General features: G+C 39.1%; 3 protein-coding genes across 5 annotated transcripts; 2 read left to right on the top strand and 1 right to left on the bottom strand.

Moving 5' to 3' along the window:
• Positions 1-934: 934 nt before the first annotated feature.
• tmem72 (transmembrane protein 72) lies at positions 935-6,245 on the top strand. 2 transcript variants are annotated; one of them, XM_069717907.1, is made up of 5 exons: positions 935-1,200; positions 3,863-3,929; positions 4,695-4,766; positions 5,061-5,200; positions 5,542-6,245. In XM_069717907.1, the coding sequence occupies exons 1-5, from the start codon at positions 1,125-1,127 to the stop codon at positions 6,003-6,005; spliced, it is 819 nt and encodes a 272-aa protein (XP_069574008.1). In that variant the 5' UTR covers positions 935-1,124; the 3' UTR covers positions 6,006-6,245. The 2 variants fall into 2 exon arrangements, with proteins under 2 accessions (XP_069574008.1, XP_069574009.1); XM_069717908.1 differs by lacking the exon at positions 3,863-3,929 and having other exon boundaries at positions 1,135-1,200.
• Positions 6,246-8,507: 2,262 nt separating this feature from the next.
• Positions 8,508-27,503, top strand: rassf4a (Ras association domain family member 4a). Of its 2 annotated transcripts, XM_069717931.1 has the most exons (11): positions 8,508-8,589; positions 15,152-15,220; positions 15,357-15,432; positions 21,917-22,023; positions 22,658-22,728; positions 23,532-23,701; positions 24,058-24,159; positions 24,246-24,297; positions 24,400-24,521; positions 25,449-25,546; positions 26,304-27,503. In XM_069717931.1, exons 2-11 carry the CDS (start codon positions 15,168-15,170, stop codon positions 26,371-26,373), a joined length of 921 nt encoding a protein of 306 aa, XP_069574032.1. In that variant the 5' UTR covers positions 8,508-8,589; positions 15,152-15,167; the 3' UTR covers positions 26,374-27,503. The 2 variants fall into 2 exon arrangements, with proteins under 2 accessions (XP_069574032.1, XP_069574034.1); XM_069717933.1 differs by lacking the exon at positions 26,304-27,503 and having other exon boundaries at positions 24,250-24,297; positions 25,449-25,543.
• On the bottom strand, positions 12,565-14,371 carry LOC138632403 (C-X-C motif chemokine 10-like). Its single transcript, XM_069717941.1, has 4 exons — positions 14,291-14,371; positions 13,998-14,127; positions 13,817-13,900; positions 12,565-13,170 (listed from the first exon to the last, which is right to left on the bottom strand). The coding sequence occupies exons 1-4, from the start codon at positions 14,355-14,357 to the stop codon at positions 13,038-13,040; spliced, it is 414 nt and encodes a 137-aa protein (XP_069574042.1). The 5' UTR covers positions 14,358-14,371; the 3' UTR covers positions 12,565-13,037.
• Positions 27,504-27,529: the final 26 nt, after the last annotated feature.

Raw genomic sequence — 27,529 nt, 5'->3', positions numbered from 1 at the left:
CTACCAGGAGTCAGTGTGTGTGTTTATGTGTATATGAACTTTGTAACTCTGACTGCTTGTTCCAATAGCCCTCTGCTGCGCCTGAACAAGCTTACACCTCAGCTAAACCTGCGTCAACTGATTATGTGGGCTTGCATTGACGCATGTGTTAGTGTGTGAAAGGGTGTCTGTTTGTTCTCGTGCTGTTTTATCCCATATCCACTGCGTTATTAAACTATTCACACCATGCAGAGGCAGTGGTGCATTAAAGTAAACTGAAAGTGGAGTTTGTTCATAATATTTGCAAACCTGGAGGAATTGCTTTCTATTGAGTGATGCAGGCTGTGGCCTATTTCGTCAATGCTCACTGAAGCTGAAACAAAGTCCCAATAAGTGGATGAAAATATGGAGGCTGCATTTGTGGCTGTGCCTTTGAAAAAAAAAGGGTGTTTGTGTGAAGTGGTTCAGATGATTTGATTACACCGAAACACCAAAATCCTCACCATAAGGTGAAATTATACAGGAAAACAGAAAGAAGTTGTAGGGAGGCAGAAATCAAAGTCAATGATCTCATTTGTAGTTCAGAGCTGCACACAAATAAATGCTAATTCTGAATGTGTTTGAGTTAGTTTTATATAAATTCCTTTCAGATAATGTTTAACCAACTCGAAGGACAAATGTGATACACTGAACAAATGACCTTGATCTGAACAGTTTCACCTTGGCGGACAAGTAGAAAGCTAAAGCAGCTGAAAGGGGTATTATGTGTGTGTGTGTGTGTGTGTGTGTGTGTGTGTGTGTGTGTGTGTGTGTGTGTGTGTGTGTGTGTGTGTGTGTGTGTGTGTGTGTGTGTGTGTGTGTGTGTGTGTGTGTGTGTGTGTGTGTGTGTGTGTGTGTGTATGATTAGCAGTTACTGGAGCAACAGGGGCATTGAGTCACAAACCTTTCTGAGGTAAACTTGTCCAGTCTAAGAGGCTCCACATCATGGCCCTGACAGATTACTCTACTTCAGTGTTTTTACCATCCATCTATTTAGCTAACAGTCGACTATGCATCTAGAATTCTTCTTTAATAACAATTAGGTCACCAACTATTTGAAATAGTGAAACATTTTTCAAAAGTGAAGAGGGAAAGTATTCGAGGTCATGGGGAACTCAGAGAGCATATGGTGGATTGTAGTGGAGTGCGCCTGCAGGATCCTTGGTGTTTCTACAGCAACAGGTAAGACATAAATATAAAAACAAACCATCTTAACATGAGCCTGATTTTGTTCTTTGGACACAGCAGATGCACAACAGAGTTCAGATCTTCTCAGTGAAGATCTGAGGTCAGAACTTAAAATTCAACATAAAAGGTTATGATAAGTAGTATTAGAAGTAATCATAGTCTCTGAGAAGTGTGACCTGTTGTTTAGTGCTGACATCTGACTCAGTGCTGAATAGTATTTATCTAATTCAATCTCCAAAATGCTTCATTTCTTAGAAACATGCCTTAAGCTTTCCTGTGGTGGAGAGGCATCCAGCTGGGCTTTTTCAGGATTTTTAGAACTCAAAATGTTGGAAGATCCAACGGTGACATAGGCCAACTGTATTTATTTACCACCAAGAACAGTAAACCTTCTCTTGGCTGATATATAGAGCGTATAAAAACATACTTGATCATACATAACCTTGCTATTATTGTCCCTCCTCCTCTGTTTTCCTCCGGCACACAGGGACAGATTGCACGCAGCTCTCGCAGTCACATTAAATCATCATGAGGGAAATGGCTCTCTGGTTTTAAAAAAAAAATGGGAACCTCTTCACTTAAATTCAAACAGCTGCAGACACTGAACATTTACTGAGAGACATGTGCCTCACATGACACCGAAACTAAGTCTCTGTATCCAGCTGGGTCACTGGACTTATGTGATCACAAGCTGTTATACATTCACACCTATGTGCGCTCGCTGTGCACTGTTTTTATGTGTGTGTGTGTGTGTGTGTGTGTGTGTGTGTGTGTGTGTGTGTGTGTGTGTGTGTGTGTGTGTGTGTGTGTGTGTGTGTGTGTGTGTGTGTGTGTGTGTGTGTGTGTGTGTGTGTGTGTGTGTGTGTATGTTTATGGCATGCGTGGGTGTGCCTCTGGCTGGCTGGTTGGCTGTTGGTCTGTTCACACGTCTACATGTCTGGGTAAGCCTGTTGGCCTATGTGTGTGTTCTACTTACAGACATGCATGCAGGGAGGTGCATACACTGTTAATATCCAGCTGTTGTATATGCAGCATTAATTCCTTTTACACTCTCGAAACTGCCAGAAACCATTTAGCAGCATTCCCCCAACTTTCCCTCTGGAGCTGATTCTATCTTTGAATTTCTGTTAAGCAGGCCGGAAAAATTGCTTCCATGTGATCATCACTCAACTACCTCAGGAAAAAGATTGGTTAATAAAACAGGTTTTTCTTCATAGTTCAGAAGACTTTGTTGTCACTGCGTTTCTTCTATTCTGACACATCAATACAGTTGTATCCAGTACATGTAGCATCAACCATGTTTTAGTGTCAGTCCACTCAGATAATGAGACATGCTGGTAGGTGTTTTTTTTTTTTATATATACCTTTGGACACCTGCTTGCCCTTGTTTCCAGCCTTAAAGTGAAGCTAAACAACTGCTGGCAGTAGTTTCATATTTATCATACAGAAGTGGGAGTGCTATCTGTCCTCATATATAACTCTGACAAGGAACCGAGTATATTTCTTTAAAATAATAGAAATGCAGCGGCTAAATTGGAGATCAATTCAATTAAGCCCTGTATTGATCCCCTGCAGAAAAAAAAATCATATTAGCTTCTCCCACTGCAGTGAGGTCACAGGTTAAGGGTAGCTGAGATTTATCATCTTGCTCAAAAGCATGTCAGCAAAGTTGATATTACAGAAAAAGGCAAAAAAAAAAATCAGCAACTTACTGTTGCAGCCTAGCATCCCTTTTACAAAAGGTCTATTTTCACTAAAATAGAATAAGTACACAAAGAAATAGAATAGAATAGAATAGAATAGAATAGAATAGAATAGAATAGAATAGAATAGAATAGAATAGAATAGAATAGAATAGAATAGAATATGTATTATGCTGTATCATTTATCACTCATTTATTATTACTGATAAATGATGCAGAAATACTGATGAAATGTTGTTATTTATTAGTCAAAGTCAACATGGCACCCAGTGACAACTTCAAACACAAGTAGTGGCGTTTTTTTTAGGACAGCATGGTTGTGGTTTACAGGCAGAACCTCCATGATGGTTTAAATTCCCACTCAATTGAAATAGCCTTGCTAGCTGGCACTGATATGGTAATTGCAAGCATGAGTAAGCTATTACAAAAGTTCTGTGACCATGACAGAAACAATTGTAATAATTACAACAAATTATTTGTCCTTATCCTTGTATCATGTACATCATCAGGTCAGTGGTGCCCCACTGGCAGGTGAAGTATGACTTTAAGCTTAGTCACTTTTGGTCAATTAAAGTGAGTCGTTTTTGCTCAAAAAGCAGAAAAATGGGTTTCAGCCAAGAATTGAATTAGTTATTTCAAACTTTTATAAACATCACAGCAATGAGAATGTCTGCAAGGAAACAGTAGTGGCTACCTTGAGCGCAATATGACAAAGATACATTAAAAAAAAAAAAAAAAGCCTAAAAAAATTTAAACAGACAACACAAAGTTGCATCACAGCAAAAATACGAACAGTATATATAAGTTTGAGAGGCTTACCCTCTACTGCAACCCTGCCTCCAGCTAAAAAGTACATGAACTAAGTCTGACATCTGGTGGACAGAGTCTGCTCACCAGCAACTTCTCACCAGAATAAAAAAAAAAAGAAGAGACTATCTTCCTGTCTTTTTCAGTGTTGTGTGCTGTGGGAGTGGAGACAATCCAACAGGGAGAATTCAACAGCCTCGGCATCTACCTACTGTAAGTGCTTATAGGTTTTGAATCTACTTCACAACATACTGTGGGAATTTAAACCTACCAAATCCCTCCTGACTGTACTTAAACTGGTTGCATTTCAGAGTTACAAATATATGACCTGGATTTTAATATGGCAAAGAATTTGTAACTTGAGGGTTTGTAGAAAACAGCTTTAATTCTGTACCGGATTTTATAATCTTTCATGCAGTAAATACATACACATCCAAGGAGATGTTGGAAAGGAGTCAGAAGGATGACGCTGGGGGCAGAGGGCAGATAGAAGACCCATATTCCTCTTCTACTTCTTATTATCTCTGTGACTCAGCCAAACTCCCACTGAGCCACAGGAAAACATCTCTCGAAGGAGACCAGAAATGCATGACTGTTTACTCTGTTACTGCACAAAAAACAAATGCAGACGGTGCTGTACTCACACAAACACAAATACACAACTCAGCGATAAGACTTAAAAGAGAGGGTAGTGTATGATGATGGGTAGTCTCGGGGCATTTTTCTGGTTCACTGGATTAGATGGTTATCAGAGTATTTAAACACAAAATAGAGAGGGGGCATTTACTGCAGCGCCAAACAAAACAAAATAAAATACAACTCCTCAAAGCTATGTTTTCTGCACCATATAAGGGTGATATTTCTTCTTTTTATTATGTTTTCATAAGCTACATCCACTTTACATAATTTAGAAACAGTTTACTGATTGTATCACTGCGACTGTATCAGTTTCATCGGGATCAAAATGTCTCCCCTCAGAGTGTCGTCTGTTGGCATCATGATGTTTGAGCTGGCCTATTTCCTGGATACTCTCCTGCTCATGTGTCTGCCGTGAGTACACAACCCTCATCGGCAATATATATGGTTGGCACGGGTACTGTAGCATAAACATCACACATAACAAGATGATTCTCTGAAGAAACTTTCGAACTTTAGTGTCAGATCTCAATTTTGTTATTAGCATTCACATGTTTAGCTTGTCTTAGCTGTCTCTTTCCAAAGCATGAAAAGAACATTACTTTTTTTTTTTTTTACTCGTGACAGGTATCACAGTAGGTAGAACTGACTGTATATTATACCTACCTGTCTCTGTGTTCCTCACTTTCTTCCTATTTGCCTCTACAGCTGTCCTCCAGGCTGGCCGGTGCTTGTGTTGTGGGGGAAGATGGCTCACGTTGGAGGCTTCCATAAATTCCTGTATTACTCTATCATGTCATTGGTCTGCTTTTTGCACCCTGTGTTGGTGTGGCATGCCGTTATCCCAGGTAAAATAACACCAACAGGTTCAATACTTAGCATATATTACATTCTTGTTTCCTGTCAATGTCACGTTTTGACAGCAGACATTTTGACTTCTCATATACTGTAGCAGGAAAAGCACTGGTGTAGCCGATCAAATTCATGATGGCTCTGTTCTGTTTAAGTGCTCTCATAAGACAGGACCAAGCACCAGCATGCCTGACACCAGGACCCTAAAACTGATGTAGCTAAATGGAATTTAGCCATCATTAATTTGATCATTGATACTTGTTTTTTTTTCCCTACACTGTAATACATCTTCTGTGATAAAAAGCCAATAGAAATAGAATATAATCTCTGCATGCAGGGTCTATGCTTCTGGTGACAGCCTTTTTCAACTTCATACTAAGCAAGAAAACAAAGACCAAGTCTCCCAAAAGGCAGCAGGAGAGCTGCGGGGATCAAGGCCCGACCACCATCTGTGTGACAGAAAGAGCAGGCTCGGCCAGCACTTTTTCATTCTTCCATATGGTGACGGGAAGGAGAGGAGTGGGTCTGGCACTCACAAGCAGAGACCGCTGCCTCAGCCTAGAAGAGAGAGGAGAAAGCGTTCAGTCCATGCTGGAGCTGGAGCAGACATCAGTGCCTAAAGACACAGACAGGGAGAGGAGGAGCTGGGGAGAGAGTACACTGATATGCTTAAGAGGTAGGGAGGAGCCTGTGGAGAGAGAGAGGGAGGAGCCTGTGGAGAGAGAGATGGAGGAGATGGATGGGTACTGTGAGCCTGAGCCAGACACCACCTCAGACACTGCACCTATGATTACTAACTGAACGCTGCACACTGACCGCCATACTGATAACACACAATGGAAAGCATGCATAATGTATTCATACTGACTGCATACAGCTCTCGTTGGTGCTACACTCTAGCCATTTTAATGGAAATACCAAAATAAGCATTTTTGAGTTTTTGGTAATGTTTATTCTATGTGATTACACAACTAAAATATAAAGATTATTAGTTGTTGGTTGTTTTTTTTTATTAAATATTTGACTGATTTGTATATTTTTTACTTCAAAAAGATATCTTTGTATAAAATGAAATGTGAAATCCATTTACAGTATTTTTAGGGACAATTATTTGAGCTTCAAATGTAAAAAATTAAACCATGTGTACCGACATGTGCATGTGGGTGGCTTTAGGCCTCTTTTTTGCAAAGCCAGAATTGATTTGAGTTTAGGCATTAATGCCGAGCAATCCAATCTAGTTCCTGCAGCATACATTATTCATAAGGTAGTAAATTGGATCAACTGTTTCATTCATTCAGAGAAAACATGTGCAAATGTGACTGAAAGTGGCAGGCGTTAGAGCATATGCAGGTGCATGTGTTAGACACATTCAAGCCTCCTCATTGTGTGTTTGTCATGTGTGAGCGGTGACCATGGAGACAGAGCGCTGGGAGGAGTGTTCACGTTAATATGGTGATGAGAGAAACATCAGATCGCCCACCAAAGCTCCACCAAAGGCCCATATGTTTCACCAAAACGTGTCTAGCTGGCGCACCTAATCCTGTACATGTCCTACACTGAACACTGGTAATATTAATAGGTTGTGTGAATCAAACCCAAGCTCTATAAACCACCCTGAAATTAGCATATTATAGCAAGTATGAAAAGCCTGTATTAACATTTTATTTGTTTTCCTTTTGTTTTATCACGCTACACAGGATAACATTCTCTATACAGACATTTCCCTTTTGTTCAGGTCATAAATCAATACTGGTTTGTTCTGTCAAAACAGACACTACACTACACACACACACACACACACACACTGCACACATACACACTGTATTCCTCAGTCCTTTGTTCACTGAACTGCAGGTATATAACTGTAGGTAGCCTTAAGACGCAATCTCTCTGCAGCATCAAAGCTTAAGAGAGAATCAATAAAAGCAGAGAGCCTCATTCATCAGAACGCATCTCACTGAGAACTGGGGCCAGACAGCCGGCACGTGAAAACACACTTCCACATAATTAGCCTGAAGGTTAAACAACTGGGTTATTCTCTGTATTTGGCACAAATTACATCCCCAGCAGCTGCTTGGTATGATACATCGCTTCAGTTACCAAAACATGTTTTTGTGCAGAAAATATCAACATCACAAAATGCGAATCGAGTCAGGAGGGACGAGACATTCTGGTGTTTTTTATAGAGACAACAGAGATTCTTTGTCCAGTGTTTGCTGAGATTGCTCACTGGCCCATAATTTGAGCTGCATTATTATCTTCACAATGATCTCTGGTCAATTAGCAGCTGAGTGACCCAATAATAAACAGTGAGGAAAAGAACCTCACTATTTCCAATCCGCTTCCCCAAATGCTCTAGCAGCTTTGTTATGCTGACATCCTTTAGAATGAGTTGTTCCCTGTGAGGGAAGTTGTTCAGCTGCTGCAACAACTTACTTCCTCTGTGTAAGTTAAATCATAAATCCTATTCAGACACAGAGAGCAAGAGAGACTTCCTCCAGTTTGTTTCCACCCAACAATAGTTTCCTAGATGGCAGATGCAGGCTCAAAAACAGGATGGGAGAAATAAATCTTAACCGGTCACAGGAACTTCCTCTACTGCTCAGATGGGGGGAAAAAAAAAAAAAAAAAAAAAAGTGGTTAGTTTAACGGATGTCACTGCAGACAGCACACAGAAAATGTAGCTACGTGGGTCTTTGTTTGGTTTTGTTTTTTGTACAATTGGTTTTATTTGACTATTTCAAACTTCATGTACACAACACACCATCCAAAGACAAAAAAGGAAAAAGTATAAAGTACAATAAAACCCCAAAACAAAAAACTATAACATAAAAGCCGATATTCATAAAATGACTTAAACTTACTGTAACCTAAATCCACACTCTTGTATCCTTATGGAAAACAAGTAATTTTACATCCAATTACCAGAATTTGGGTGTCCACTCATTATATATATATAATCATTGTACTTAGGAAAGTATGTATTATTTATTATTATCAGTCATGTAACCTTTAATTAAAGGTCAAAATAACACATTTATGAAAAACGAAGTTTAATCTAGTGGTCTTCTGAGCTGAGTTTTGTCTTGCCTTGAGAAGTGAAGCCTAAAGAGACTGCTGAGACTGAGGATAAGACCCCAGAGGCACCTTGATCAAGTAAGTGAGGAGAGGTAGGCTACGCAATCATGGATCGTCCCGCCCATACTCAACTCTGATTGGGTAAAGAGTATCAACGCATCTTTCTATTGGAGTATCCTGTGGTCAGTCTTATCTTCCAGCTCTGAATAGCGCACTCGCTGCCAGAGAGCATGAAAGCTGATACCGATAAGCTGGACCACATCGCTGGTTGATATACGGAAGAATACGGGGGACTCACACTGTAATGGTAAGACAAACAAAACTAATCAAATCAATGCAGGAGATGTTTGTACGAAAACATTAAGAGGGAAGGAAGTGTACCGATGCAATTAAATCCTATAGAACAACAAAAATCTCTGATGATAAGATGTTCGGAAGTTGGATGCAGGTTTATTTAAGTTGTTTTGCATTTAGGAGTATTGATGCAATGATGTCTGGTCAAACTTTTGGTCAGCGCTCGTCTGTTGTAGCTACTATAAAACTACACGTTCAATACAGCGATTGCTGCGACAGACATAGACGATTTTAATCGACTATGAATGTATATGCCTAGTCTGCGTTTGTCTCGAAATGTATAGGTTATAGAGTACTTTTGTGGAAAGGTTTTTACTAAATTAGACATCATGTGCGTTCTTTGGAGCTCTCTTAGACATTTTACGCATGGGAATGGATGGTCTGTGGGCGCAGCTGCCGGTGTAGGTGCGATAATTGAAAACGAATCTCGCGATGATTAAACCAATTAGCAGACCTGCAAAGAGGGTTCTTTGTCCACCGAGGGAGCTAGAAGAGAAAAGAAGAGAAGACAAAAGAAGACAAGAGAAGAGAAGATTATGTAAATTCACCTCAATAGAGTGACCCCCATTTTCTTTGCCCATCATCCAGCTTTTGGTCCATCTCTGGTGCAGTCATGTGCAGTGGCTGAATAATTCATAATTATGGCGACAGACTGGAATCCTTTAAGTTATGGAAAATGTATGCACCCATTATTGTGTATAAATATGTATGAGAGATGGACTGACCATCCTATTATGCAAATACTTTGTCAGCAGTTTCCTTGGATGAGAGTGGAGATAGACAGAGGTCAATAAAGGGAGGGAGGGAGGGGGACTGACAGGTGTTGCTTTTACCTCACTCATTAACATAAACACTGTCTTTGGAGATTTATGTTGATTATGAAAAGTCTGTATGATGAGTGTGATGGAAATCGCGGGGATGAATTGAAGAAGGCAGAGGAGACCGCTTTGGGTGTCAACGCAGTGATGTTTTTTGACAGCAGCTTGTACGAGGAGAGAGATCACAACATGTGGCCATGCCTGGTTGCTACACCTCTCTCCCCGTACTCTCACAAGAGCTCGACGATAAGGAACACATTGGTTCCAATAAGGATAACAATGGGGCCTTGGCTGAATACTGTCAGACAGAGTCAGACATAATCAACACGTATCCTGGGCTAAACAATAAAGTTTCCTTGACAATGAGCTTGGGTTTTAATCTTCAGCTATGTTCAGATAATAAGAGGAGCAGCAGTGTGACAGACATAAAAGTATCCTGTCTCCACCTTTCATGAGAACTGTTTAGCTGAATTAGCACCTCACCTCCCAGAGATCACTTCCCAGTCAGACAGCAGTGGTCAGTCTGTTTCCTGGTTTTTGTGGTGACTACCACTGCTCATGCAAGCATTTTTTTTTCTTCTATTTTTTTCCCTTCAACAAACTTCTGTTTCAGCTACAAGAAAAGCAAAATAATCACTTCCTGTGTAGTTGTTCTTCAGGAAAATCTGTTTTATTTGCTTTAAAGAATAACAATTGTCAAAGGATTGATGATTAGGATTGTTGGGAATGCCTCAGTAAAATTGAGTGTATCAAAGTGGAACTTTAGTTGCTTTAAATAAGTCACACATCATTAGCCTACTTCTGCTGATTAACTTTTGTCCTGACACACTGAAACTAATTTGATCATCTCAGAAAGTTCTGAGTCCCAACCAATAATTCAGCCATTTGGATTAAAGTCCACATTAAAGCTGTCCAGTTCCCTGCTTGTTCGGTCTCTGTTGCCAGTGTGAAAGGAAACTGCAGTCCCTGTAGACAATGACACGCTTTCTCTTCAAACTGCTTAATGGGAAATCACTGAGAAAGTTCACTGTATGTCTGTAGGCAGCAGGTGGCACCATCTTATCACCAGTATCATGGCCACATGGATAAAGTGGGATTTTAAGCATGCATTACAAACAAATATTGAAGTCCAAACTTTTAGTGTCTGTTCAGAGCAGTCTATGTTATGGCCAAAATACATGAATAATAATAACTTTAATAGCAAAGTAAGACATTTGTTATATCTTTCTTATGTCATATATCATTAATCATATCATTGTAAAATCTCATCACCTCACATCAATTATGGTTCTACTTGAGATCGCTTCAATTACCATTCAAATACCTAGTGAATCTGATACCATTACATCATGAGAGAGGCATTATTAACACCTTTAAAAGCTGTCAATGAATCAATGTTTCTTTTGCCATACAGCTAATTTGTATCAATGAGTAAATAATTTAATGAAAACCAAAAAATCTGTCTAATCTGGCAGTTAATATTAAAAATTTTGAATGATTTGTGAACTAAAAGATTTTCACAAAACACTTTCGTGGAATCTTAAATTTGATTTTAACAGTGGTGGAGGAAGTGGCGTAAAAGGTACAAGTTTCACAAGTAAAGTATTAATTTGAATAGCCTCTCTTAGTTTCAGTGTATTTTGATATATGTAGTTGGTATTACTAATGCATTAAGTAGCATTTTAATGAGGTTTTTCTTGAGGTGAAGCTTTTGGGCCTTTGTCGGACAATTTAATAGGCTCATCATTGGCCTATAGTTGATAGTTTTATTTCTAAAATATGACTGTCACTGGAGGCATAAAAGTACCATTTCTGTGTAAATTATTTGATACTTAAGTAAATATATTTATTTACATTATTGTGATGGAAATCGTGGGGATGAGGTGAAGAAGGCAGAGGAGACTGTTTTAGGTGTCAACGCAGTGATGTTTTTTGGCAGCAGCTCGATCGAGGAGAGAGATCACAACATGTGGCCGTGCCTGGTTGCTACACCTCTCTCCCGTACTCTCACAAGGGCTCGACTATAAGAAACACATTGGTTCCGACAAGGATAACAATGGGGCCTTGGCTGAATACTGTCAGACAGAGCCAGACATAATCAACACGTATCCTTGACAGTTAGTTCCTTGGGTCGGGGTGTCCTTTATGGGACCTTTACCCCATTGAGGGAATCAGAGGAATCTCATAGTATGTCCGGACTAAACAATAGAATTTCCTTGACAATTATCAATTTGATTTTAAGAGGGTTTCTTTCAGTCACTTGGCATCCAGTAACAAGGCAGTCATCTTGATAATTGCCAGTCTTTTACTCATAACCCCATCACTGTGTGAGCAATATTTGATTTCAAAGGTATTCAACTTTTTCCAAAGTATTCAACGATAACACACTAGAAGGGAAAAGTCCCTTACATTTCTCGAACCAACTGGTGTTGTTGAGTATTGCTTTCACTTTCCAATTTACTGCCATGTGCTGATAAGCACAGAATGAGAAAGGGATCAGATAACCGTTTTGCAAGAGACCAAGTGAATGCCAACGTGGAAAAAAAGCAGGTTGACACATGCTTTAGTTATTAACATTATTGACATCAATATGGGTGTAGGGCAGAAGTAGCCAATTGCGTGTGTGTGTCTGTGTGAACAATCTGGTGCCTTGAATGTGGTCTATCCTGTCACATGATGTACAAGAAATCTCAACAGCTTGTGATCATGTTTATTAGCTGTCATAAAATTCTCCCTTTCAACGCTCCACACCTTGAGAACCTGGATGTTTATGTATCAGCTGAATAACACCGATAATAGTCCATAAAATTATAAAACATTACAACCTGTGGGCTGCACAGTAACAGAGCTGTGCAGCACTCTTACATTAAGTGCTCTGTTAGAGCCTGTTAGAGAGCTGTGGAAAGAGATTCAGCCCAATCACAAAAACAAGACACTTCTTTTGTAGCCTTGAGATATTTGTGGAGATAGTTTGAGTCAGTAAGGTTTGCCAGCTGCTGATTCACATCCTGTAGTTTATTAACCAAAACTTAGGCTGTAGTCAAAGTGACCTCTCATGTCCTGCCAAGAAAGTAACCAGTTTTCTCTTCCTTCAATTATCACGAATATCAAAGTCTTTAACCAGAAATTACAGTCACAGTATTGTTCTGGTATATTTATTGAAAAGAAATGCCCATATAAAAATAAATAACCGACAAAGTGTTCAGTTTGCTTTCCTAGCTGCATATACAGAACCATACATAAACAATATGATTACCATTTAACAATGCTTTAGAGCTGTTAACATTTATGACAAGCCTCCAGGGCTTCGTTTTTTTTTTAACTTTACATCAGTCATTTGCACAGAAAAAAATAAGACCCTCCTGCTGCTGCCCGTCAGTCTGAGTTACAGCTCAGACAACACTTTAGGGGAGCTTGATGTCAGAGCTGTGTGACATTTTTTTCTGAAGAAAAGTGGTAGCGTGCTGTTTGTTAACAGCCACTGGTGGCTCTGGAGTTGCAGTAAGAGTCTACAGTGTGGCAAACCAGTCAGTCCTCACTTCTCTCCATGCAGTAGCTTTGTGTCATTTGTCAGTCAGCTTAACTACTGAGAGTCTGAGGATGAGGCTTTCTTGTGGCCACGTCTCCTCTGTCGAGGCTGCTGGCGCTGACCGCCCCTCCCTCTCCTCCTCGTCCTCCTCAGGCACAGTTTCACATCACGACCCAACTTCTGAGCTCTAGAAAACACATGAAGAAGCACAACACTTAGTTTACATGTAGGGATGAGAGTACAAAGTCCCTGCCCAGATCAATGTCAGACCTCTCAGCTGGTCAGAGGTGATAATGTACATTGCATTAATGTTAAACATGAATTTGACCTACTCCATTTTCTCATGGCTAAATGTTTGCATACAAAGTGTGTGAAGTGGCAAAATAAGATTTATGGAAAGATCACATTTACAACTTTGGCTTCTAATAGAAAATGTGTTGATTTCTACCATATGTATCAGCACTGACTGATGTTTCTTTTATTGTTTCCAAAGTAGCAAAAGCCGCCTGAAAGACTAAGAAACAGCACAAGTAGGTGCTTTGTTACTACAAGAACTGGCTTGGCAACAAATCTGATACTGTTGTTATTGATTCACAGGAAATATGAGGATGGGCAGACCTTGAATATTCTATGATGTTGTGTATAAAGATTATTACACATTTGTCATGTGCAAAGGTCATTGCTGAGTTTAATTCTTTTCAACCTAAATTTAAAGATTACATGATCTACTGAGGGTTCCCAAAGCTATCAGGACACCACTGCTGTGCAGGAGCTCAGTGAGTTTGTGTCTACTAATTTACTAATAGGTAAGTGTTATTGGTCGAGGATCTCACCTATTCCAGCAGCGAATCAGCTGACGGCCCATCGGTGCCTCTGGATCCAGACACCTTGGCTCATTGTTTCTCTTCAGTGTCACTCTGAAAAACATGTAAAATAACAGAGTTAGTCAAACTCGTCTATGTGTGCATGGGTGTGCCTGTTCGTGTGTGTTTGTCTGCAGTATCTAGTACTCACATGACTGTGACTTTGTAACAACTGGGGCTTATTGGGTAGACTGAGAACTCACTCAGTTGCCCTCTGACACCCTGTTGCATCAGTGGACACAAACATCTTCCTGGTACAAACGTGCTGTCCGACTGCTTCACTGCACAAACACAGTAACAAGATTAAAGATTAAGTCAATAAAAGTGCAACACGAGCAGAGTTTAAATTACTGTACGTTAACATGCGCAGACAGTTATGCTCAAACAAAACAACAATCCTTGCTTTCACTTTATTTAAGCTTAGATCCATTCCTGGATTCTTACCTGTGATCAGCACACAGCAGAGGCTGAGGAAGGCGAGCTGACAGACCGACTGAGGACAAAGCTTCATTCTAGAGATAAGCTGAGCGTGGACACTGAGCCGCTGAGCCACATGTTTCTCTTTTATACTCTTGCTCCTCCCCCACTCACTGCACACTGGGCTTTCCAAACCAGGAAATTCCCCATTGCACCTTCCCTTGGATATATTGGGACTCAGGAATCAGGATGCAAGGATCAGGGACAGCATTATCCTGGGTTTGTCAGAGAAAACATCTTGAAGGATGTGGAAGTGATTAATTGGTTTCCAATGTCATATGCACTGGACAAAAAGATGACACCAGTGTTTCAGGCACAAACTGCAGGGATGCTTTCTGGTGTAACCTAAGTGATGACTGAGTTGTGTTTAATTTCTTTAACAGTTAATAGGCTGGCCACAGCAGCAGGAGTTGCCCTTGAATGAGACGCAGACACTGCTTTGTTGAGCGTTGCCACAACACGTTCCTTCTGTCAGTCCGCTGGCTCTGTGTCAACAACACCATGTGATTTCTCCTAAATTCCCTTCCCTCAACACCCGAGCAATTATTTCAATACCTTTTCATTTAAAAAAAAACGTTCCAGTCCCCTTAAAATTTATAAAAAATTAAGCACAACAGCACATTACATTAATGTGCATATTTTAGATTATATTATTATTTACAGTATATGTATTAAATGTTTTGTCATATATTTCTATGTGGTTGCTTATTGTACTTTCAAATGAACATAATATCTCTGGAATAATTAGGGTTAGTTAAAGTTACACACCAAGATATTAAAAACTTAATGCCATTTTTAATGTTTGTTTCTTGTGTTTTTCTGCCACAGCTGGGCTTTTGTCAGAATGAGTGAGCATCAGATGTACGTGAAGCTCAATGAAGAGAAATTTATACCAAAGTAAGCCCTTCTACACACTGCACAGTGTTCATGCACAACAGAATAAAATCACAGTGGTGATTACATGTCTTAAATTGCATTATTGCTGGCATTGTTCACACTAATCTACTCTTTGTGGTTGTGCGTTCATGTTCAGGTCTGACATCCTGTCACTACTGAGGACCTACAACTGTTACCACGAAGGCAAAAACTTCCAGCTGAGGACTCGTGAGGTAAGAAAAGCTCGGTCACAGATGGATTACCTGGCAGGAGACACAAAATACTTGTGGAAATATAAAGTTAAACACAAAAGTTAGTGGAAACTGGCATGCAGGACTGCAGGACTAATACCTCATACACGTAACAAAACTGGAACCAGTTTTTGCAGCCCAGCACTTTGATTTTCTGGCAGATAATGAGAGGACAGAAAACCCGAGACCAAACTGGCTTCCAATGTGGAAGCAGTTCTGAGCACAGACATGCGATTTCTGAGTTCCTTTCCAACATGGCAAATGGCTGGTAAACCACAAAAAGCTCTCATTGCCCTCAAAATGAAAATGGAAGGAGCGGGGGAGTCTCAAATTTCAATTACAAAACTCTGCTTAGCTAAATTTTTCCTCACTAAACATCTTGCTGTTGTGTCTGTAAAGCTGTTTAAAAGAATTTGGTTATTTGTTTGATAATCAACCTATGGGTTTTATGGTTGGGAGATCCCCTTTGTGTTCACCAGCAGGTTTTTGAGAGAGAGCCATTGTGTGTGTGTGTGTGTGTGTGTGTGTGTGTGTGTGTGTGTGTGTGTGTGTGTGTGTGTGTGTGTGTGTGTGTGTGTGTGTGTGTGTGTGTGTGTGTGTGTGTGTGTGTGTGTGTGCAGGGTAGGGTGGTTAAGATCTTCGCATGTTTTTTTTGTTCCCTCGTTCAGACTCACTACATTGTCACATTGTGGGAAAATCCCCCAGAACCACAGACCTAATATGGATACAGAGGAACCAGTGAAGTCACAATCTTGACCTAATATTAACCAAACAAAGCTTGACCTTCTTAAAAGTGGGAGCCTTCATATTTAACGAGGACAGATTAAACAGGGCACTTTCATTTTCATTGCATGAAGAATGACTCGAAACTAGTCACAGTGCTGCATTACAACACTAACTCTGTAAGAGGCCATCTGAAGCTTTGATACGGGATTTTAACTGTCTCATCTCTGTTTCAAAATTACTCAAACTTAAATTAAAAAGTGTGTTCATGTAATTCAACCGAACACCTTGCTTCACTCAAATATGTATATGTGAAGTTTGATAGCTGTAAAAAGAGACTCCTGCAGTGAAAACAGGAGATTTTACATTACATTTGTGTGCTTTCTGTGACATTACTCAGGCTGTCCAATGTTCCAGTTTAGAGAGAAAAAAAAAGGAAACAAATAACAAGTTAAGGGTCTCAGCCAGAATAGTAGAATGACCCATTTACAGTGACAATGCTTCACTTATATATGAAAACTTTATATGGTGCATGGCATCAACTCTTTCTCCATGCACAGTAACCTGTACTTAGTCAAGAACAATATAGTTGCTACATTGGTAATTAAATATTCTATAAATATTTGTAACAGTTTATCACATAAAAAACCGTTCAGTCTAGTTGCAACTAATCTAACAATAACAGTAAAGTCAAATACACCATCAAAAATGTTGATGGTTAGCATTACTTAGAAGAAATTGGCAACTGACAGACAGGAAGAGGGACACTGTAAATGATACTGTGCCAACTTTGATGGTATTGGGCAAACAATTTCTGTAAGTGCAACAACAGCATTGTTTGCCCACGCTGTGAATGAAATGCTGCATTTGCAGCGCAAAAAAAAAATTCAGTTACTGCTGCTGCAGAAGCAATACAAGAACAGTCTGATCATCTCAGTGATGTGAAATTGGATGGATGAACATTTAGTTGTAAAAAATAAAACAATCTAAGTTTATTATTGCTCCAGTGTTTAGATTGTACTCTGAAAGTACACTATTTGTAAAATAAATATGCAAAAGCAACTTGTGTCTTCTTTCTTATTATATAGTTTTACAAGAAGTGCTTCACAAATTAAGCCTTAATGTGGTCTTACACTGTTGATGTTAAGTCTTGCATGCATGTCTGTTACAGTACAGACATAAGACCAATATTCAATACATCAGCTTTTGTTAATTTAATATTTGTCTTTTTTGAGGGCTTTGTTCAACTCTTCGGAATCAGCTTCACTGCACCTTTTGAGGTTTATAAGGGCAGACTGAGAGGTGGTGGGAAATATGTCAACAAAAAACATTGTCTTTACTACAAAAGAAACCAAAGTACGCTAAGAAATAAACATAATACATTTTAAACAACAAGCCAAAATCACACTTTGAGGCTCCAGAAACTTTTTTAAGATTGAAGTTTGATTCTTGACAAATAGATGAACAGTCTCCCCACAAGATCCAAAAAAATGAATGTCATTTACTGAGGACTGACTCATTAGATATTTTGTGGGTATGAGGGATGAATCATTACTCAGCAGTGACATTCTTTGGTTGGAAGCTGGCCTCAGACCAAAATGTGGAAACTCCTGATGTCAATTTTCTCGGAAATAATGGTGACTGTGTAGATGTAACAAAGTCATAGACCGTAATCCCAGATATCATAATTCTCAGACAGAGCTTTTACTTGATCATATATGTCTGATGCAAACAGGTTCTGTTTGAAAAAGAAACGCGACGACCTGTCTGGATTGGAATAAATATTGTTTTAAGATTAGATCATGATCACACTCTGCAGGTATTGACAGGTGATGTGTGTTATTCATACAGAGTCAGGTGGCTTGACTTGGAGGTAAACTAACCTACAACATTTGAGGAGAGAACAAGTCCTTACATGTACACCTAGTGAGAGTGTATCAGCTGATTTGTGGGGGTACTTTATTGTCCTTTCACTGCACAGACAGTCAGGACCATCAATGATTCACTGTGTCACTCAAGAGCACTGCAGTATAATGGAGTTGTGGTAAAAGTGCTGTAAACTTTGGTCTCCTGATTATTTTAGTAGCCAAATCCCTTGTTGCTGAATACTTTTTAGACTGTAATATGCTATAGAGAAGATTTGAGTCTCACCTGAGTCCACACTGGGCACAGTAACACAGGAGTGGCTCGATGTATTTACAACTGAAAATCTATTTGCGTTTTCTTGTCAGCTGTAGTAACCCAATGTCAATCTATGTGCGTGGAGCTCACTCTCGTGGCTATGTTAGGTACTTTTAATTTACGAGGCCACCACTGTAGCACCAATTCTTACCACTAGATGGCAGTAAGATGCTGAGACTCACTGTAGAAAGATAACTCACTGTGAGGTTGATGTGTAGCAGTGATAGAAGTGCTCATGTGCGTTATTAAAGTAGCAGAGAAAAATTAAAATAGTCAATTTACCAGTCCTGCATTAACAGTTTTATGTGCAAGGTGTTATAATATGAACAGAATACTTATTTATTTTACTTTTGTGAGTGTTATATTGTTGCATCTGATGTTATTGGGTTATTACCGCTGATGCTTTAATATTAAAGTAGAATTTTGTGGTAACGTTTTGTTGTAGCAGGTGAAAGGAGGTCCTTTTAAATCCTGTGGATAATCTGATCATAGTATAGATATACTCAGTTACAAGTATTAATCCCACACTGAAATTTGGTATTTGACCTGGGATAGAAATCAGCATCAGAATATTAAGTCCCTAAATGTAAACATACTGATTATGCAGAATGTTGTATTTCATGTCATAATCTTATTTATCCTATCTTTAATCCTAAATAATAATTTACTGGTTGATTATAATATAAACTATAAATTTAGTAGGACAATATTTGCCTTCAAAGTCTAGGGAAATAGAAGTTTAAAGTTGCAAGGAATGAAAATGCTGTTAAGGAAATCATGTACAGTACAAGTAAATTAAACTATACTTAAATACCACAACTGGGTAATGATATGGTTTATAGTAGAGTTGAAATATACAGAAAAGTAGCATGAAATTAAAATACTCAAACTTTGTAGCATTGTAAATAAGTACCTCTAGAATGGAGACAAAACTATCACAGGCTTTAACATCTATGGATGCCATCCTGGCAGTGACATTTCAACAATGTCTGTAAATTATTATTGTTAATATCTGTTAATCTATCTTTTTTTATTTTTTTTATTTTCAGTTTTATCATTTAGTTTTTAAAATGTTAGAACAAAGTTAAATTATCACAAGTTCATCAAGCACAATATGATTATTTTGTTTTGATAATTCACTTCAGCTGGATTTCACGTGATGGTCTTCAGCTCTTCTGTAAAGTAACTTTAGAAATGGCAAATAATCCAAATCTTCCAGATTATTTTAGTATTTTATTAGAAACACTATCCGTTACATCTTTACAAAAATGTAAACATGTACACCAGAGTCCTTAGTGCATTTAAATAAATAAGTCTCATGTCCCATGTGGTGATTTTTGTCTTTGTTCAGCCAATGCAAACAATGCATTTCCTCCTGAGGTTCCTCCAACCTTGGTTGGTTACTCCATCGAAGTACCTTCAGGGTTTCCCATAACAACAACAGCGTCTCTCCTCAAGTCCTTATCTGTCCAAACAGCCAGTCAACGGGGTCTTTACCCCTGCAGTCCCGTTCTCTGCTCATTTTTAAAGAAAAATCCTCTGTGCTGTTTAAATTCAGACTGGAGGGTCTGGAAGTCCTTAGTGTGCGGGGAGACCCGCGAGGAGCTGAGGCTGAGACAGAGAGTTTAATCTGAGCCTTTGAGAACTGACACAGCCTGGGGGACCTCTGAAGTCTGACAGGGCCACAGCTCGGGGCCTCAACAGAGCGGGCTAGAGCTTGGATACTGGTCATGTAGTCCTCAAGAGACTGGGAGGCCTGGGTAGACTGGGAGGATGAAGGATGGACGGGCAGGTCCTCGAGGGTCTCAGTGATAGTGGGTAAGAGAGGCAGGGAAAGTAACAACCGCCTGCGTTTCATTCTGCAACAAGAGAGGAAAAATGAAATAGTTAGACTATGACTCTTTGTCTGCTTTGTTTATTAAAAACTAAAATCTAAATAGAAACTCCAATTTCAAATTCTTAATTAGCGACTGTGCTCCTAAAACATCCTTTCCTTATTTGATAGTGTGATTACAATCAGAATTTTTTTCATTATTATTAATTTTATGTTACAATGATTTTTAATCAACTTGTGGCGATGACTAGATTGAAAGCCCTTTTCTGATAATGAAGAATAAAAAGGACAAAAAAACTCACCTTTGATGCTTTAGTTGCAGGTGTGGCTCAGAGAGAAACAGTCATGTGTAGCCTGTGCCTGTGTTGAGTATGAGTGGACTGGAACGTGTATCCAGGCTTTATAGAGGCACTGTGGCAGAGCGATTACCCACTACTTCCAAAAATAGCTATGCTGACCTTACTCGTGTCTGTGTGAATTTGTGTGCGTGTGCATGTAAGGGTGTGTTAATGCTTGTGCAGGAAACTCAGGAGTGGCGGGTTAGCGAGGTTCAGTACTGCAGCTGCACTCAATGTTTATGTTTCAGAAACAATGAAGCCCTGTGAGCGCCTCCACAGAAAGTGTTCTGCCACTTCTTGCCCTTCTTTGACATGTTAAATTTTTCAAAGTCTAAAAATGACTACCAGCAGTATCATTCTTTCAGTAATTTACATTTCTTACTGTCAAGAATCCCCTTGATCTCCCTGTTGTACAACTATGACAGAACAATTAGTGTAAGTGTAACACAAAAAATATGTCAGTCTCAATTATCCACGCACACTAAACCATTAACAGTTTGAAAACAGTATGACAAATGTGTCTCACTCCATAAGCTGTTTGTGTATAAACACCCACTAATCATGTGGCTGATCTTTATGTCAGCGGCTTTGAGTGTGATCATACAAGACATCAGGAATTCCTTACAGTATTTTTTGCCTCGATCGCAATTTGCACAGTTTTGCAAACAAGTTTTCTCATCAGTTTTTTGAAGTTTCTAGATGCCATTTCATTGTTTGATTTGTTTTTGGAGCTCTATTGCTCCTTTTCTTCAGTTGCATGCAATGTTTGTTCCTCTAATTCACAATTAATCTGTCATAAGCTCAGTGAAGCCATGTGTTTGTATTTAAGGACTTCTTAACTGGCAGAATTATCCACATTATTACAACAGTCACAGTTGTGGTGTATTCTCTGATTTGATGGTGGCTTAGTTGCAATATAGGCACAAAAAACTTGATTGTCTGCTAAACTCGGGCAAGAGCTTTCATTATTATTATGATTAGACTCACTGCCTTTATCTTTTGTTTTGCTTTCAGTTTTAAAAGCCAACTATACTTTCCTCTGTACTCAGAGCACGTACTGTCTGGTTTCCATTTTCCTCTAAATTTAGAGTTTCATTTTTTTCAAAATGAAACGCCTCCCCTTGCATGTACGTGACCCGCAGCACTCCTGGCTCTGTTCTTATTTCGGCTGCTTTCTCAGACCTGACTTTACCTCTGTACTGTTGGGGGAAAAAATGGGTGGGTCCAACCTGACAGGGCTTCTCCAAGATGAGAGGGTTCACCCAATCGCTGTGAGCGACTGTTCCTGCACGTACACCTGATATTGAGCTGTGGCGGCCAGCCAGCAGGATATCCCCTCTGACCACGACTGCGGATAGTTATTGTTGTGTGTGTGTGTGTGTGTGTGTAGGAGGATGGAGAGCTAATCCTTGAGGGGCTGCTGAACATCTATTGGGGTCTACGCCGACCAATAAGACTTCAGATGTACGATGACAATGAAAGATTTCGTCTCAGCAGGTATGACGACCTGATTCAAACTGATACTCCCTGTTTGGTCAGGTCTTAAAGAACAGAACAAACAGATGTGGATCTTGTAACGACAACACCGTCAACATAGGCCTCTCACACAGAAAGTCAAACAGTCAACTATAAACTTGCTCTCTATTATTTGTGGACTATTGGTAACATAAAACAAAATATATGAATATGTAGTGGAAATTTTGAAATTATAAAGACCATTTTCTTACATTTTACAGCCAAATGCGAGATATATAGTAATCAACAAAATGATTGGCAGATAAATCAAAATTGAAATCAGTTGCTAAAAATTCTTAAGTTAGCCATTTTTAGCCATTAATCTTTAAGCAAAGCTAAGCTAATCATCGCCTTGCTTTAGCATCATATCTGACAGATATTGATGTTATCATCTAGCACACAGCACCAGAGCAAACAACCGTACTCCCCAAAATGTTGAACCATTCTTTGAACTCTGGCTATATCCAGGCTTTAACTACATCTCAGTCTTCATTCAGATGCAATGGTGCACTGGTAAAATCTAGTAAGTGGAGCTTGAGTAAAGATGAAATGTTAACAATGTTGGAAATGTTAAGATACAGTACATTTTTCTTTTGTCTTTTTACAAAAATTATAGATCTGCTGTGGCAAAGCAGTTATCAGCAGAGTCTAACAATAATTCACTGGACAGAGAAACTGGACCAGCTGGTGAGTACAAACATGTGCAGTCAGTCTTACACACACTCACATGCTGGATTAATGTAGATTACACACACTCTGAAACAGATTAGAGCTCCACAAGTGCTTATTTAGTATTAGCAGTGGAAAGGCTTGCTCACGTGTAGATCATTTATTATGATCCATGCTATCCAGGTCACTACATTATAAATAACTAGGGTTAGGCTACTTGAGTGTTGCTCTGTCAGTGACCTTTTTTAAGCAGTTTTGTCAGTTGCTGATATTTCACATGGGTCCTTCTCAACTACAGAAAACTGAACTAATTTGTGTTTCCTTTGTACACATTTTAATTACTCCCCCTGACAGCCCAGATCATTGATTACACGCAATGTGAGGATGCTGATGCTGTAGAAGATTTAAAGTTCTGCATCTTTATAGCTAAATTGAATATATTTGGGATTTTAATTTAATGTACACCCCCTAACTCTTGATAGTGGTAATCATCTCATAAATGATACCAATACCATTCAAGGGGTGAAAAGTAGGTGCTGCTTATTAAATGTGTAAAGGTGTGACATAAGATTGCATATGTTTTTGTTGGATAAGGATACATTCATATGCTTGATAGTGAAGGGATTGTTCAAAAAATATTTGAACAAAACTGAATTATAGGATGAAATATTGGATACTGTTTATATTTCTACAAATTAAATGAAACGAGGAGAACCAACAGCGTTTGACTTCAAGAGTACAATGGGGCTGATTTGAAAAAATGGGGAGGCGGCACTATCTGATGCACGTGTTAAGGGAGGTGTGTTTTTGTTTTCCTTGAGGTGGTGACACAGGTGGTCAGGAGGAAGAGGACTCCCCTCAGCTGCTGAGGACCAGGAGTGATGCTTCCTTCATGCGGGTTCAGAGGAGGTCAAACACACACACCGCCCGAGACTTGCAGCGCTTGCGCACACACAGGTTCTCCATCAATGGTCACTTCTACAACCACAAGGTACAATACCCAGAGTGCACACACGAGCACGCGCATTAATGTATCTGGCTGTTGACACATCTCCAGGTGCAGCGGGGCAGTGGCTTCCTGCCTGTACTAATGATGAGTTTCACAATGGCCTGCTGTGGGCTGATTTCATTAATGTGCCACAGAAAGCAAGGTTACACCGAGTTCCTGCATCAGTTTGGTCCTGATACTGTATGTGTGTATGTTGTTATTGAACAGATTCCAGCTGCAGACTGAGGGATTTCCTCTCTGTTTTAGATTTCCTGTTCAAAATGTTCGAGGTGTTCAAGTCCTGGAAACAAAGCTCTCCTGAGACATTCCCAGTTATATATATCTCTTTCTGCCTCCAGACATCTGTATTCACTCCAGCCTATGGTTCGGTCACCAATGTACGAGTTAACAGCTCGATGACCACTGGACAAGTCCTCAACCTGCTGCTACATAAGTTTAGGGTGAGCAGTACAGATCCTGTTTTCACATCAACTGGTGTTTCAGCAAAACGTAAAATAAAAATAAATTGGTGTTTGTGTCTTTCAAGGTAGAGAATATATCTGAAGAGTTTGTCCTTTATATGGTTCATGAGTCTGGCGGTAAGTTAACGTTCATTGTGGTTTATGTCACTAGAAATGTGCTTTTTTTTTTTGTATTTGTGTGTTTGTGAAGAGTTTTTCTCTTTGTCTCTGACCTTGTAGAGCGAGCCCGACTCAGGGATGGTGAATACCCACTGGTTACTCGTGTGCTTTATGGACCCTGTGAGAAAATCTCCAAGATCTTCATCACGGAGGCTGACCTGGGAGAAGAAGTCACATATGATGTGAGTCTGTGCCATGTTCCACCACTCTATCTATTCTTTCATCTTGTTCACGATTAGTGACCTTTTTCCAGTTCTTTGTGTAGCCCTCAACATGAACACACAATGATACAATAGGCCAATGATAGATAGTTTGGTTAAATTTAGCACACTGAGGAAAGCTATCCTGTTTGGGGACTGATTTAACAATAGGCTTAGATGACTGACTGTTTGTTGTGACCGTGCTGAGTAATAAAAATAGAACAGGATTGTTGCTGGACACATTTTCTGGACACTCTATGATTGGAATCACTCACATTAATATGAACTGAGTGACACGAGTTAAAGGATCAGTTCTTCAAAAAAAATATATAAAAATCTTACTTACCTTTAGTTCTATATACTTTTGGTTTAATTTGAAATATGCTCCTATTATTTTGTCCTCAACCCAATGAAGATGAGGGGATTTGTGTTGCTCAGAGCATAAACAGTTTCCAATTAAAATATCTAAGAGTAATGTTTCTTTCCACAAACAAACTCTGGATGCACCACAGAACTGGATTTAAATTTTTTTTTTTTTTTTATTGGAACAGCATTGCTTTGAAAAAAGCTGTTAAGTGTGTTTTGTAGACTATTGAGAACAGATAGTTTGTTATTTAAATAAAGTTTTAAATGTGATTTTTTTTTTTTAAGTCAAAACTGCTGTTGTTTTGTTTGGTTATTTTTTGTTTGTTTTTAGATGAACTGACAATTGTAGTCAGTGGTAGAGCTGTTCGCAGGTAGTCAGCTTATTTGGTATACATTTTTTCATTTCGACCTGAGGTTAAAATGCTTTTTGGATGCCTGTTGTATCTCTTCAGTAATGGTCCGGCTTGTGTCCTGTAACAAGGACGAGTGTATCTGACTCATGTTGACATGTTCGAATGTTTTTTTCTTTGTTTTTTTCCTTAGGTTGCCCAATACATAAAGTTTGAGATCCCTGTTTTAGACAGCTTTGTAGTGAAACTTAAAGAGGAAGAGGAACGGGAGATAACAAAACTAACCAAAAAGTAAGTCAAAAGTCTCTCAACTCAGCAAACAGTGTTGCAAAACTCGCTCTGATTTATTTCATTATGAGGCCAATATGTGTGTCTCCTTCCACTGTTATGGAATCAGAACAAGGCAGCTGCCCCTCAGTGAAGACAGTGTTTATCGGAAACACTCATCACTCACTATTTGTAAGCTTGCATAACAACTTAACTCATGACTGAGATTTCAGCCTTGTAAAGCAGACTTTGTGTGTTTATGCTTGTATTGCTCATTTTGTGGGAACCTAGATCTGTTTACAGTTACATTGTGGGGACTTCCCTTACATTTGGGCACAAAAAGGAAGTCCCCATAACAAAAATATTTAAGTATAATGTGAAGACTTGGTGAATGGTTTGGGTAAGGTCATGATAGGTTTGTATTGGTATGATAGGGGTATGTGTCGAGGAAATTTGAATGTGTGACATGATGACAGTTCACTTGCACCATGTGGGCTCAAACACTGAGTCATTGTTCCACACTGTAGTTTGAAGATTTATATGTTATAGGGACAAAAGTGCTCGGGGCTGAGTGTCACAGACAGAAAGTAGACCAAGAAACACATTCCTGGTTTGGTCTTTCAATGGGCTTTATTGACGATAAGAAAATGAACACCAGCCTTATCCTCAGTATTTATAAAGAATACATTGAAATGTGTGGGTATTTGAATCAGTACAAATTTGGGTGTGAGTGTGGGCATGTGTAACAGAGTCTTTAATTATGTTTTTTTCACCTCTACAGGTACAGTGCTCTGAAGTCTACGATCCTACATCAGCTCGAAGGCAGAGATCTCACCAGCGATAGAGTATGAGTGTCTCTGTATGCGTGGACTGGTGTGTGTGTGTGCGTGTGTGTGATGGAAAAGGGTGTGGGCAACACTAATGGTTGTTGATTTACTGTGGGAACATTTCCGAATACTGTTGTGAATGTAGAAGTGATGGTGAACGGGTGCTTGTACTTGTGATGTGCTTTTACTTTTAGAACTACATATCTCACTGCTTTGTATGATCTTTTTGTTCATATTTTTACTATGGCATCTATCACTGTTTTGATATCTGCAATAACATATTCACATTTTGTATGAAAATTCTGACTGCACATTACTTTTGGTAATGTTTTCTCTGACTTAGACCTTTCTATGTAATAAATCAGCATTAGTGCTGTCTATATAAAGGCTGCTGGAGTTCTTCTGACACCACACATGATACCCAGCTCGAGCTTCCCACAAAGAAAACAACCATATTTATTATTTCCTGTACTTCCATGGACTGAGCACAGATTTGCATTGTTGTACTGAGCAACCCTGTTTGCCAACTAGTTCCCATGAGATTGTGTGTGTGTGTGTGTGTGTGTGTGTGTGTGTGTGTGTGTGTGTGTGTGTGTGTGTGTGTGTGTGTGTGTGTGTGTGTGTGTGTGTGTGTGTGTGTGTGTGTGTGTGTGTGTGTGTGTGTGTGTGTGTGTGTGTGTGTGTGTGAGAACCTATCAACATTGCACAATGGAGGTATCCTGAGAGAGGAGGGCTTTTCCTTTTTCCCACAGTTTCACAAACACTGAGTCTGTAATATTTGGTGAACTAACCTTGACCCTTAAAAATTTACCTACAATCAGCTATTATTTGATTAATCAGATAATAGTATTAATACAAATAATGCTGACTACTCCCGGCTCTCACCAATTCTCAACATACATGAGATTGAAAAACCTACACACATGTTCATTAGATTTGTCACATCTTTGTAAAATATAAAAACACAGTTCAATAAAATGCATGACATTATAGCAAAATGATACATTAATTTACATTTGGTATATAGGCCTATGTGGAAAATATATCTATGTCTATATGAACTTATTGTTTTAAATATGGACTTACAGTAAGCCTATATGGCATTTCAATGTCATATGTAATTTTAGCATTTGTATATACATGACATAGATGGCATTTTCATAAATGGACATATATTAAT

The sequence above is a fragment of the Brachyistius frenatus genome, unplaced genomic scaffold (genome assembly GCF_029030835.1).
Source record: "Brachyistius frenatus isolate BFR_SWC_R1_liver_20210118 unplaced genomic scaffold, ASM2903083v1 Contig_183, whole genome shotgun sequence".
Taxonomy (NCBI): domain Eukaryota; kingdom Metazoa; phylum Chordata; class Actinopteri; family Embiotocidae; genus Brachyistius; species Brachyistius frenatus.
This window is presented reverse-complemented; position numbering and strand designations above follow the sequence as displayed.

Excerpts from the sequence above, each read along its gene's own strand:
- LOC138632403 (XM_069717941.1), bottom strand. The coding sequence starts at position 14,357 with ATGAAGCTTTGTCCTCAGTCGGTCTGTCAGCTCGCCTTCCTCAGCCTC. Across the intron at positions 13,901-13,997 it reads TGTTACAAAGTCACAGTCAT|AGTGACACTGAAGAGAAACA; the intron begins GTGAGTACTAGA and ends CATGTTTTTCAG. Across the intron at positions 13,171-13,816 it reads CTGATTCGCTGCTGGAATAG|AGCTCAGAAGTTGGGTCGTG; the intron begins GTGAGATCCTCG and ends TGTGTTTTCTAG.
- tmem72 (XM_069717907.1), top strand. The coding sequence starts at position 1,125 with ATGGGGAACTCAGAGAGCATATGGTGGATTGTAGTGGAGTGCGCCTGC. Across the intron at positions 1,201-3,862 it reads TGGTGTTTCTACAGCAACAG|TGTTGTGTGCTGTGGGAGTG; the intron begins GTAAGACATAAA and ends TGTCTTTTTCAG. Across the intron at positions 3,930-4,694 it reads AGCCTCGGCATCTACCTACT|AGTGTCGTCTGTTGGCATCA; the intron begins GTAAGTGCTTAT and ends GTCTCCCCTCAG.
- rassf4a (XM_069717931.1), top strand. The coding sequence starts at position 15,168 with ATGAGTGAGCATCAGATGTACGTGAAGCTCAATGAAGAGAAATTTATA. Across the intron at positions 24,298-24,399 it reads TATGGTTCATGAGTCTGGCG|AGCGAGCCCGACTCAGGGAT; the intron begins GTAAGTTAACGT and ends CTGACCTTGTAG. Across the intron at positions 25,547-26,303 it reads ATAACAAAACTAACCAAAAA|GTACAGTGCTCTGAAGTCTA; the intron begins GTAAGTCAAAAG and ends TCACCTCTACAG.